At 35.0% G+C, this 13,498-nt stretch overlaps 1 protein-coding gene across 3 annotated transcripts; it reads left to right on the top strand.

Moving 5' to 3' along the window:
• The first annotated feature begins 1,893 nt into the window (after positions 1-1,893).
• Positions 1,894-12,627, top strand: LOC147390929 (Acid phosphatase/vanadium-dependent haloperoxidase-related protein). Of its 3 annotated transcripts, none has more exons than XM_086459640.1 (3): positions 1,894-2,705; positions 11,216-11,391; positions 12,451-12,627. In XM_086459640.1, exons 1-2 carry the CDS (start codon positions 1,992-1,994, stop codon positions 11,375-11,377), a joined length of 876 nt encoding a protein of 291 aa, XP_086315766.1. In that variant the 5' UTR covers positions 1,894-1,991; the 3' UTR covers positions 11,378-11,391; positions 12,451-12,627. The 3 variants fall into 3 exon arrangements, with proteins under 3 accessions (XP_086315766.1, XP_086315765.1, XP_086315764.1); XM_086459639.1 differs by lacking the exon at positions 12,451-12,627 and adding an exon at positions 11,556-11,669; XM_086459638.1 differs by lacking the exon at positions 12,451-12,627 and having other exon boundaries at positions 11,216-11,534.
• Positions 12,628-13,498: the final 871 nt, after the last annotated feature.

Below are 13,498 nucleotides of genomic sequence, written 5' to 3' on the forward strand. Positions count from 1 at the left end.
GAGTAAACAAAGCCTCTTTAAAGGAAGGGATAAGCCCTAAGATAGATAGAACTAGATGGTGAACATGCCAAAGGGGGCTCCATAAGTAATTGATAATGTTAACAAGAGATAGAGAATCAAGTTGTACCTTAATCCTAGAGCAATGGTTAGATGCAGCCAACTTAATTCTTTCGAGAATATCTTGCAATTCGTGATGAAGGACTTAGTTAGGATGAACGCAACCAGCAAGAGCAGCCTTCACTCTTCCTTTCGAGTCTTGGATGATGGCACCAAAGCTACCCCTCAGATAAGAAAAGGCACCATCCGAGTTAATAGCCCAAAACCCAATAAAGGTCTCTTCCAAGAACAAATAATTCTTCTTCTATGGAAGAAGGAAGCTTTGAAGCCCTAGGCATTCAAGAACACTTTGTTATAATTCTAATCTTCAATGCTCTCAAGGTCATCATTGAATCTGAATCACACATCCTTAATAATGGAGAGGAGAATAGAGGCTTGATGCTTGAATTGATTTCGAAAAATGCGCTTGCATCTTTCTTCCCAAATGTGGTAAATGAATGCACATATAGCCACCTGTTTCATTCTTTGGATAACAGAGTTCCCTTTGAAATGAGAGTCAACCCAATCCACTTCATTTGCCCTAACTCCCAGAGGATATATTCATAAGGCACCTAGATAGAATCCCAGGCCAAACCAAATTCGCAAAGGTGTATTGATTGAATAAGTGATTAGTGTCATATTCATGGCCTTTACACAACCTACAAGTAGCATCAACACTAAGCTACCATTCCTTGAGCTTTTCAAGAGTTTTAAGTTTGCTTTTGAGAACAATCATGAAATGAAGGTGTGCCTTGGGATTCTAAAGTTGCTCCAAAGCAAGTGGGTCCATCTCGGACGAGGAATAAGGGGAGGGATGGATCCTTATAGCAGAGGCTACAGAGAAAATACCATTACTAGTCCTTTTCCAAATGACTATACTAGAAGCCCTATGGTGAATAGGAATTTAGTAAAGATGATGCAAAATCTCAAGAAGGCGACCTTCTCTAGTCACAAAAATTCTCCACTGACCATCCTTGATGAATACCGAGACCTTGTTGTTCGGCTTACTCTAGAGTCAAAGGCAAGCTCCTCATGGCATAACGAGTTTAAAAAATCAAAGGGATGCCAAGGGTCCTCCCATAGCTTGGTGGAGTTGTCATTCCCAATAAAATGAACTATGTTGGAAAAGGTAGACTCCCTAGCTTTGAGAATTTTCCTTCCGTTCCAGCAGACATCCTTAAAGATCTTCAAGGATTAGAAGTTGAGATTATTACAGGCAGTTGAAGGCAACCTATTAGAAAACAATAACAAAAAACATTTAATTTTATTTAAGAAATCCATTATTCTTAATCTTTGTGGTAAAATAATTTGTTTTACTTGATATTTCTGATATTTCCCCCAAAAACTATTGATTACCTTACAAGCGAAGAAAAATAAAAATAAAATAAAACATTCATTCTCAAGTACCTTATTTAAAAATAAATATTTTTGATAAAAATAATTAATTTTTTAATACTTTAAATATTTAAAATAAAAATATGAAATTATATCTAAACATCTTCTAATCCACCTGGAAATTATAATTATACTTATTTAAATACAAATGTATATTAATAAATAATTTATTTTGTGTTACATCAAATGACTCGAGCGAGTCAAAATATCGATTTTTAAAACTATGCGACCCGGGGCTAGATCGGATGGGAAAAGGATCTAGTATGGAACAAAGGTACAGTCACGTTTAGATTCCCCTTTCCAACTTCGAGAGAGAACCATACAAAATGGCATTTTTCGTAATAATTGTAAAAAGATAGGGGCATTACCGACTAAGATTGCCTTTATATGAATTGCTCGTTTGAAAAGTGATCCCCTCCGCCACAAGTTTCCAACATCTCATTTTGTCTCTCTCTGTCTCTCTGCAATGCGGCTTGAAGCAGAGCAGAGAAGCAGCTCTAATGGATCCCATCACCTTAAGACCCTCATTTAGATTCCCCGTTTGCAGATATTCGAACACTAATTTCAATTTCTTTAATAGAAATCCCTTCTCATTATTCAAATTCAACCATTTCAACAACTTTAAGAGCTCTCCAATCTCAGTTTCTCATCAACCTCCTCGAAATCCTAAAACCCTAAATAAAAAATGCAATTACACCCTACCCATAAACCCTTTCTGGGTTTTACTCCCAATTCTACAAAGTCTCAGAGGTCTTGCGTCGTCAATAACTCGAATGGACAAATGGGTATCTTGTTTGAGAGGAATTAGTGAACCAGATAGATTATCAGATGAAGAAAGTTTGGATTTTTTGCAGAGTGGAGGGATTGGGATGGCTCTTCTTAGCGTGACTTCTACCGCAAAAGTTCGAATTAGTCCATTTTTCGCAACACTTGCAGCGAACCCTACATTTGTGTCTGGTATGCTTTCTTGGATGATTGCCCAATCTATGAAAATGTTCTTGAATTTCTTTGTGGAGAGAAAATGGGATTTTAGGATTCTGTTTACTTCTGGAGGGATGCCATCGTCGCACTCGGCTTTATGTACCGCTCTTACGACTTCAGTGGCGCTCTGTCATGGAGTAGCGGACTCTCTGTTTCCAGTTTGTTTGGGTTTCAGTCTCATTGTTATGTATGATGCAATTGGGGTTCGGAGGCATGCCGGTATGCAAGCTGAGGTAAATGGTGTCTTTTTTTTTTTTGCCCCTAGTGAATGTTTGTTTATTTTGGAATTTGAATTTTGGATGAAATTTAATTTATTTTTGAGTCTTTGATAGTTTAGGATATTTAGATTTTGTGTTTTGTAGATGGGTTGCACTTGCTGTTTATCCAATGAAGTTAAATGTTTAAAATCAGAGTGTCTGAGTCCTAGGTCGCGTACTTGTGCTTGTCAATCAATACTAGTTCTTAACAACTCCACCATATTTGGACTTTGAGTTCATGTTTGTGACTATAAGATGGTGTTTTGATCACCACTGTTCAGCTGCCTCGAACATTTAGTAAATGTTGTATAAAATATGATGGTTTCTAGTAAAGGTATTTACGGATGGGGAAATGGGTTATTATTGGTCTGTTTATTAGCTTAGGAAAAACTTAATGAAGTAAGTACGCGTGGTTGGATTTGAAGAATCCTTATCAAGGTTTCTGGTGCTAGCAGATTAGGAATTTGTCAAATGTGCTTTGGATGTCTGTATTGAAGTTTAAACATGTGAGCTCTTGATATCATTGTAGGTTAGAGTGTGGAGAAGGGAGGCTCTATGTCTCGATCCCGTGACGACATCAATGTTCCCTTTCACCAAATCAGGAGGAAGGTATAGAGTTTTGGAATGATCCGTAAAGCTCTAGAATGTTGTCGAAAATATTGTATAATCTAAAAAAAGTTTGGATGAATGTAGAAGATTCTCGGAGGACTTAATATACCATAATGAAGTTCTAAAGTAGGCCTTAGGCTACTTTTGGATGTGATTTAGGAAGATCTTGGAAAATAGAATTAATAATATAGTTTTATAGAAAATCCTTCCTAGTTCTATATAAGGGGGAGAAGTCATCATTTGTTTTCATCCCCTTTGGCATCACCCAAACCTCTTGGTATGAGTAATACAAGTTTTTTCCTAAATCACACACACTCTGGAGTAGAAAAGAGACTAAGTGAGTTGAGAGAACTCTTAGGAATCATTAGGGAAGCCAAACTTGGGCTACATCAGGGATTAGTTCAAGTGCCGCATGGGCACTACACAATGAGGAGCTAGAGCTATAACAGTCGATACTAGAGTGGTTTAAAGGAAGGCCAATTCTATAGGGAAGTTGGTATGAGGGCAATGAAGTTGTTTCAAGGTATGTTAGTAGCCAACCGTCAAACAAAGTTTCCATCAAGGCTACACTTTGGATGAAGTGACAATAGTCAATAGCCGATTTGGGTGGGAGATGCAAGACTCAAGAAAGTGACTCGGAGAGACGAATATGTAACTAAGGCCAGAAGGGAAGGGTGACTAGGCTGGAGAGGGCCAAGAAGGGCTTAATGAGGCATCATGACAACACAATGGATGCATAGATAGAATGACTATGAGTTAGACGAAGGATGGAAGCCCTAAGGATGCGTCTTTGAGAGGCGAAGGAAATTATCACCATAGCTAGGAGACAAAGGGGAACAAATAACTCGAACTAAGCAGGGCCAAAGAATGCATTTCGAGTTGGGTGAGGGGCAAAGGACTCAAGGAAGTGGCTCAAAAAATTGAAATGTTATGGAGATTGGCAAGGCCGTTGACACAATTATGTGGGGGACATGATCCTATGGTGCGACATTGGTATTTCTTTTCACCAAATCAAGAGGAATTTAGGAAGTTATGGAAGGGTCCATAATGCTCTAGAATGTTATAAAAAAACCCTAAAAGAATCTTGATGGAAAAATACCTTAATGTACCATAATAATGTTTTAGAGAATATAATTTTTTTGGATAAAGTTTTAGAGTAGATTTATGGTGATTCTAGATATGTCATAGACAATTTTGGAATAAATAATTGATGACAGAGTGCTGTAGAAAATCCTCGCCAGCTTTATGTAAGGGAAGAATTCCTCATTTGTAATTATCCCCTTTGGGATCACCCGAACCACTTAGTAGTTAGTATTAATGATACATGTTTTCTTCTTAAATCACTTGTATTCTCTTTAGTGGAAGAGTGCCTATGTGAGTTGAGGGAACTCCTAAGAATAATTGGGGATGGCTGATGGGTTACATTAGGGTGCGGTATGTGACGAGGGGCTAGGTTCATGACACCTAGTCCATTGAGAGTTGGTGGAGGTTTATGACATTTTTGTGATGGATATCTACATCAGAATGGTAAATATGTTTTCTTTCTATCTGGTGTTGGCACAATTACCAACCTCTACTCAATCCACTCAATTGTTCTCCCCGATCACTTTCTTTTTGTCTATTTTTTTATCTTCTCTTCCTTACTCCTATGGTTCTCATATGACATTCACATATTAATATTCTAGAGAATTGATTCAAAGTACCATCAAGTTTTAGGATTTGATTAGTTAGTGTGTTGACTTGGTTATCATCATGGGGCAAAAGTTTTTTTCCCATTCGGGATGTCTCAAAGACTTCTCAGTCTTCGTAGCTATTGAAATATGAGATTTTTGATCCATTGTCTTGGTTTGTATCCTTCCATCTTGGATAAGGCATCTTAGTTTCTTAGTTGACTATGAGATACCTCGAGAATGCGATTTTAAAATATAATTATCACAACTAGAAGGTTAAATCATAGTATCTTCAATTGTCTCAATCAGTTTTGGGGATTGAATTATTATGGGATTAAATTAATGGCAAATAAAAAATGCTTATCGGAGAATCCCAATTATGCTAAACGAAAGGTGGAGTTATATGACATTTTGGTTATTAAATTAAACCAAAGATTGCGAGTTTTTGGACAAGGGAGGAAGTTTTTGATGATCGTACTCTAAAAAATATTCGAGTAAGGTGCCTATCAACTATTTCGGAAGATTGTTCCAACATCATTAGGGTGAGAGGTTTGTCGGGGGACTATCAATATATGACCTTAGTGCGAGGACTTGAACCACTATGAGCCTATTTCAACTTGTGGCCTATAACTTGACCATGTGTACATCCCTGTCTTATGAGTTATTAGCTGGTATAAGTGTTGATTTTGAGTAAATTTTCCTTTAGATCCTTTCAAGAGACAATTTATTATTATTATTATATTATTATTATTATTATTATTATTATTATTATTACAAGTATAATTTTATTAAAAGCTAAAAATAGAGGATAGAGAAGAGGACAAGATGGCCCCCTTACAAAGGAAAATAAAGAACAAAAACAAGGAAAGTCTGCCACGAGGCTAAACAAACCCTTGTGAAATTACAAAAAGCATAACTCCTCCCACTTGAAGACAAAGTCCCCAAAGAAGACCCGTCAAAATCCTTGCATAACTTGCACCAATAAAATAATAACCCAAATTTCTTCAAGATTACTTTGTTGAAGTGTTTTTTCCTCCCTCTGGAACACTCCTATATCTTTCTTTCCAGACCCCCCAACAAACTGCAATACCCGAGTTGTACTTTTCTTTTCCTAAGTGTGCTCTTAATGGTAATGCACCACCTTTGTGTCAAAATTTTTGGAGGGATCACTTGTAGACATTGTCATTGTAATAAGTACATAGAGAAATGATCATAGTTGCATTGGCCATATTTTTATTATTGCTATTATTATTATTATTATTAGAGACCAACTACTTGCAAATCACAAGTAGTTGGTTGCACTTCAACTTAATATATATATATATTTGCACCTCACTTCAATAACTCTCTCTTTTTCTTTGTCTCCTTTTTTCATATTTTTGTTCTTAAGGAGTGAAAGATCAATTATTTCTTGCACTTTTTCTTCTTCTTCTTCAATTCTTCAAAGCTTTCTCAGTTGGGCTACCTTTTTTCATCTTTCTTGAGTCTGTTCCACCCTTGGGTTCACATCTATGGTTTTCTTAGGCTTTTCTTTATCTGGGCTTGAGAGAGTTTAAATAGATTTAAGTTGCAGAGGAAAAGTCTTAAAAATTTAACTCTTCAATTTTTTCAAACAATTGTGGTTTAATTCATAGAATTTCATTTGGCCTATGAGTATTTCTTTCTTTTTCAGAGATTGTAGTGTCTATCTCAGTGGAAAATTCTGTTCTTTTTTATTGATTTTCCAGATTTTCTTTGATTGTGGGAAGTTGGGTCTTTTCTAGATTCTTCAATTTGTCGCTTGATTGTTCCAAAGTAAGGTAGAATTGTGTAATACTGATTTAAGCTCCCAAAGAAGGAATGCAACTTCTTTTTTTGAGTGTGTGTATTTTTTTTCAAGTGGGGTGCAATCGGTACTAGTTGATTTGCAACTAGTCGGCCTCTTATAATTATTTTTATTATTTTTTTGGTAGATAATAATATATTATCATTATTTTTTACTGGCCATATCGTAGCACCTAAGAATCCAATCCATATGTATAAAGCTTATGACACCCATGGGGGTCTATAGACTCTATACCTTACCAAGTTCAAGTACATGTTACATGAAATGTGAGCGAAAAAGTTAAATTAAAGCTACGTAACAAGACATGACATTTTTTGGATTTTTGCCATGCCGGATATGTAAACATACCCAACCATCTGGTGAGAATCTGACATGGTGTTTGGGTTTTAGAAGAAACCTAAACAGGGAGATTGACCTCATTGCTTTATTGTGTGCGTACATCAACAATACCCCCTCTCACTGTCAGATGGTGACAAGTGACCTTAGCTGGAAAATTGGTAACTGTTAGATCTTCTGCATCAATACATTCACTTCTATTATTTCTAATTTGTTCCAACAGCATTTTCTTTGGGGTTCTAAAATTCCATCCAAAATGCATTCTTTTTATGGCGAACATCTTTTGATAAAATCCTCACTATTAATCATGTTAAGAAAATCATAGTTGATAATTTTTCAATGTGCAAAGTTAATCGGAAATCTGTCAATGATCTTCTTATTCATTGCACACTAGAAAATAAAGTTTGTTGTGCTTTCTTTTCATTTTCTTTGTTTGCTGGATTTTGCCTTATTCATCTATGGATCTCTTTGGTAGTTGATCCACCTCTTCCTCCTCATTTAGGGATGGAGTTCTCTGGAGCTTTTATTCAGTGTCTTGAGGTCTATGGAAATAGCAAAATGGTAGGGTGTTCGATGGAGAGCATGAAAGATATTGTATTGGAACTTCATGCCTTCATGTTTTTTGTGCTTGTGTTTAGATGGGGTTTCATTGTGAGAGAGGCTGGTTGGTCTGGCGCAGTTTTAAATTTTATTGGTCCTTGTTGATGTAGGTCTTTTCAAGCTCTTATCTTTTCTATTTGTATATTATTTAGACTTTTATCTATTGGAAGAAAAAAGACAAATAATTTCTGTTAATCCATGTTGCGTAGACTCTTCTTCCAAAAGGGTTAAGTACCCATGTTTGATTCCTATAGTCACTCCAATGTGCCACTTCTGAATTCCTTTTTTTTTTCCTCTCTGTTTTCATTATTGCAAGATATTGATTAGCATTTATCATATATATTATTTTTGAGAAGCATTTATCACGCATTATGATTCTACCATTTTCAGTTTTTTTCTAGCAAGTATAACAAAGGATATTGTATCCTTGTCTTTAGGTATATCACAACAATTCCATCACATAATCCATCATTGTCCTTATAATTATGTACAAATGACGACTTTGTTCTAATTTTTGAAAATGCCAACTCCTTGAATAATATTTGTGGGATCTGTCAAATCCGATACTCTATACTCATGTTGGATTCTAACTCCCATACTCATGCACGTGCACGTGCAATGTATTGTATGGAACACATAGAGGTGGTTGCCAATTTATCAGGCAATGATGAATATGAACTTTAGAAAGATATGTTATGTACATATGGGTAATCTTAACATGTATCAGTTTTGGGGTCATAAATATGCACTACGGTAGTAATACTCTATATCATGACAATACTTGACTAAATGGACGTTATGGAAAAGTATTTTTCAGTTTGAAGTAGCGTTTCTGCTAATTACAATTAGGAACAAGGATATCTATCGTGTTATGTAGCACTGATTATGGATGCATTAATTGCCTGTGTTGGACGAGGTCCCTTTAGTGTTAATTGATGAGACTAAGGAGGTGGTAAATGCATAACTGGAACAATGGAGAGATACCTTGAAACTAATGGTTTTAACAGAGTTGGATCTAGACAGAAAATGGAATGTGACTTTAATTTGTAGTTAACATTGTTGGACTTTTCTTTTTTTTTTGGTGTAAAGTATTAGAAGAATTCAAAGGGGTGATTTTGAAGAGTTGTTTTGGAAATGAGATGTTTGTAATGGGTAGAGAACGTTTTTGAAATCTTTGACCTTTGTGAGGCAGTTCTCCTCAATCTCCTCCTTTCATTTGCAATAAAATATTTACTTATAACAACAATTAAAAAACAAAATTTTGATGGCCAAATGATTTTTTATTTATTTTTATTTGGATTATCAGTACCGAGAGACATACACCCACCGTGTTATAGTTGATGCAGGGGATACTTTTATAGTTTTATTTTTTTGAATTTTTTCCACTCTTTTTTTGTAAGCTTCTAAATCAAAGTTTTAAAACCTAGACCATTTATGGAGCCATAAAATTGATCAGGAAGGTTCAATATGGTCCAACTATTGAATCAATCCAGATTGATCGATGACATCAGAAGACGTCAAGAATTTATTTATTTATGATGTAAAAATCAGAACTTAGAAAATTGATAAATCCTCCAACTAAAATCAAGATAGCGAGACCAAGGAAAAAAAACCATCGCTAATTCTGCATGAAGAATTTACTGGATGTTATGGGGAAAAAATCAGGATTCATCGAGAGATGTATTGTAGCTGTTATAAATCCCAAAAACTCGCTCAAAATGGTTTTTGTTCAACTCTAAAAGAAATAAACAAATCAAAACTGGAAGAAGTGCACCATTATAACTTCACCCTGTTACTATTCTGGCCATAAGTCACCCCATCCAAATCATGCTTGAATTGCGCATCTTTGGCCATCTTCAACACCCAGTTGGTCTAATTGAATAAAATAATGTACCAAATTGTAGTGGGACGATTATGTTGCATCATGAAAGAGATGCAATTGACATGGTTCATGCACAATGAAGACTGTTGATGACACTGGACTAGAATGCACTGTTTAAGGTTTAAGGCTCTTGAAGGATGGGATGAAGACCAAAAAAATTGTGGAACGAATAAAGATCGAAACACTATTGCCAAATGAAGAGTCTCATATTTTTTTTTAGATTCGTTATCTTCTTCTTCTTCTTTTGGTAAGTATTTATTGATCAAAGAAAACAGGAGGACGAGATGCCCCCCTTCCTTTACAGAACAACAAAACAAAAGAAAAACAAACACCACACACCGACACTCACAAGGTTACAAGGATCACAACTCCTCCCACTTGAGGACAAAGTCCTCAAAAAACACTCCATCAAAGTCCTTACTCAACTTACTCCAGTGGAAGGTAGGTCTCCAATGACTATGAGCGTTTCTGAGCCCACTTATCTCTTGAGCGTGATATTCTTGCTAATTTTGAATAGAGGAAAACAAAAACTCTTTTCTTTATGCACTTTGTTTTTACTTTCCTTGGGTTGAAATTTTTAATCTTTCATATACACTTGAGATGGTGGAAAGGAATAGTTGTTGGGCAAACCATTTAGCGAGGTTTTTGTCATTATATTTAGCAGAAATTCCATTTTTATTCTTTGGGACATTTTGGTTATTATTTGTCTGTTCGGGCTGTACAGTTCTGTTCTTCATTTTAAATAAGTTCTTAATTTTTTCATATAAGAAAAGGAAAACTTTTGTGTTGATTTCTGGGTATTTTCCAATTATACTATTTTTAAGAGATCCAAACTAATGTATGTCAAGGCTGAGCAGGAGCGTAAAGTGCATTTCTGTATTTTCATGACTACTTGTTTATGTTCATACATTCAAATAGTTTCCAATTAAGGTTCTCATTTGAGAAAATCTAGATGCCCATCTAAGTAGCTCAACCAACAGCTTTCTAAACATATGGCTATGGCACACATCCAGGGAGGTTGGATTGGACATTCATTGTGTCGAATTATAAAAGACAATAGGCCAAAAACTGTCTCGATTTGATGATCACTTAGTTTTTCTCTAGATTGTTCATGATATTTTTCTTAATGTCCTGAAGAATGTAGCATCGTTGTTCTGTTCTACCACCCAAAAATAAAAAATAAAATAAATCCTAAGTATGTAAGAAATCTAATGAATGGAAGTATAAATTTCTTCTTTAAAGAGTTTTTTTCTCTGAGTCGTGCTGGAGTGACCTCAAGATTGAACGTCATATTGCACATCTTGACGTGAAAGTGGATAGGAACCATAGATGCTTTTTCACTCGTATCTCGAGGAAAGCATATGTGATACCCATACACTTTCACGTCAGGGTGTGCGATGTGAGGTCACTTCAGCATTATTCATATTTTTCTTTTTTTGGACAAGCAAGTGAGTTAGTGCTTAGTGATTAATTAGTTGGTGATGACAGGTCTTGAACCCAAGTTGTGGTACCTTAAATTTATATCCTTCTCTTAACCATATGATTATCTTCCCTTTCTAAACAGGTTTTGAATATGATCATTGCCGACTTATTTCAAGGGCATCCTATCAGTCAAAGGAAGCTTAAAGTACTTCTTGGTCACACTCCATCGCAGGTTCTTGCTGGAGCACTTCTTGGCATTTTGATAGCTTGCATTTGTTGTCAAGGTGGCTTGGTTGGTGCTTAGGTTTCTTCTGACAGGTAATTAAATCAAATTTCCATATCGATGTTGTGACACTCATTCAAAACTGATCACAATCAATTGGATAACTCTAAGAGCTTAATGTTATATGTTTTGTTGAAAAAGGAAAGATAAAAGGGAAAAAACCCTGAGATTGGTTCAATTACTTCTTTTTGTTGTTCAGACATGAATACGTGGAGGCTTTTGGGAACCTCAGCAACCCTTACTTGGGAGGTCTACAGGGATGGACTCAATTTAGCTTTCCCACCACAATATTCTGCACTGCCCCTGCCCCCCCCCCACCCAAAAAAAAAAAAAAAAAAAATCAGAAATGGTCTAGAAACCTATATTAATCGATAGGGGAACATGTTTCAGATTCGATGATGGTTACAAAGTATTGGTTTGGCAAACCTATATTCATGTCGAGTCATGCTCCTCCATTCCACTCTGTCCATAACCACATTTTCTATTATTAGAAGTGTATTTACAAGAGCAGAGTCAGGATTTTCTTGTAGAGGGGGCAAACTATATCTAATGATGAGGTTCAAGAGTTTGAAGATGACTGTTCTTGGGGGGAGAAAATTCAAGGACTTTTTGGCTAAAAGTTGGAAAAAGGGCATTTGGGTCATTTTTCATTAATCTATGAGAGAAAATCCAAATTAAGGGGCAATGTCATCAGTTTAAAAAGATAGGGATAAAAAATATTCGCCAAAATGCTTACATGCACCTTGAATTTGATCTTTTTGAGACTAAAAACCTTCTGATTTCTCTTCCAAAAGTAAGTCATCTTCAATCTCATAGTAAAAAAAATTTACCCTAGTTTTCTACCTTGAGTATTTATATGCACTTTCACCATCTCATTTTTTTTTTTTTTTTTTGAGCTTTCAACTTGAATATTTATTCTAACTAGGTTTGTACTTGGCTTTTCTTAAACATGCCTAAGCCATTTCAATTGACTTTTTCTCAATTTATTGTGTTCTGGAGCTACTTTAACATTTTCTTCACAGTGTTCATGTCTTCAACATTTTCTTCAGTGTTTATTTCTAATTGTGGAGAGATGTCTTTAACATTTTCTTCAGTGTTCATTTCTAATTGTGGAGAGATGTGTTGGAGTTGAAGGAGTTTAGATTAGTAGAATTAAGATGTGAGTACTTGGAATCGAAATTTGGTAGTGACCACTTTTGTCATCTTGGACCTATTGTATATGATGATGGAGAGATTGATAAAGATGTATTCATAAGTTTAAAGATTGATGATTAAAGTAGAAGTGTGCTTTCAGAATGCTAAGTGATTGACCAATACCGAGCATACTAAAAGGAAAATTTTATAATAAAAACAACAATAATAATATGTTAAGAAAATAAAAATTCGAGTCTAGGATGATAGTGTTGAGATGGATGAGTGAAAAAATTAAAAAAAGATAAAATTACAAACGACTACGTGAAGTATCATGTAGAGCTTGGATCGAGGTCCTCCTTTGGGTCACGTGGAATGGTACATTGACTCAAGTAACATCTTGGCCCTATGGAGTTCATGTTCGATATTTCAAAAAAAAAAAAAAGAAATCTATATATTAAGTCTGTTAAAAGACTTTGAAAATGAATGACCATTGAACTCTCAAATTTAAAATTCAAATCCAATTGTGAAAAAATATATAAAATTAGTTTTTATTTATTTATTATTTTAGAGCTTTTAGAATGGCACCCGAACATGTCTTTGGAATGACATGAGGATTTAAATTACAAAATTCTAAATACTCTAAAAGCTTTAATTTTTTTTTTTTTTTTTTTTTTTTACCATTGATCAATGCATTTAAAATTTGGGAATTCAATGGCCATCCTTTTTCGAGGCCTTTGATCGAATAAAAAGATTTCTTTTTTCTAAATTTGTATCTAAATCTAATCTAAGGTCATAAACCCTACAGTGAGCTAATTGTTCCGCCGACCCATGTAACCATTTTTTTCTTTACAAGGCTTTTGACTCTTTTCTACAAAAAATTTATTTTAAAAAAGAAATTTATTTTTAAAATCTTAGTCAATAATTTCAAAATATTGCTTGTTAATTTCTATTCTTCTGAAAAAGAAAAATTTTCAATATATGTAGTAGAAATATATAAAAGCCAATACC

The sequence above is a fragment of the Akebia trifoliata genome, chromosome 11 (genome assembly GCF_017979445.1).
Source record: "Akebia trifoliata isolate Shusen 1 chromosome 11, ASM1797944v1, whole genome shotgun sequence".
Lineage (NCBI taxonomy): Eukaryota > Viridiplantae > Streptophyta > Magnoliopsida > Ranunculales > Lardizabalaceae > Akebia > Akebia trifoliata.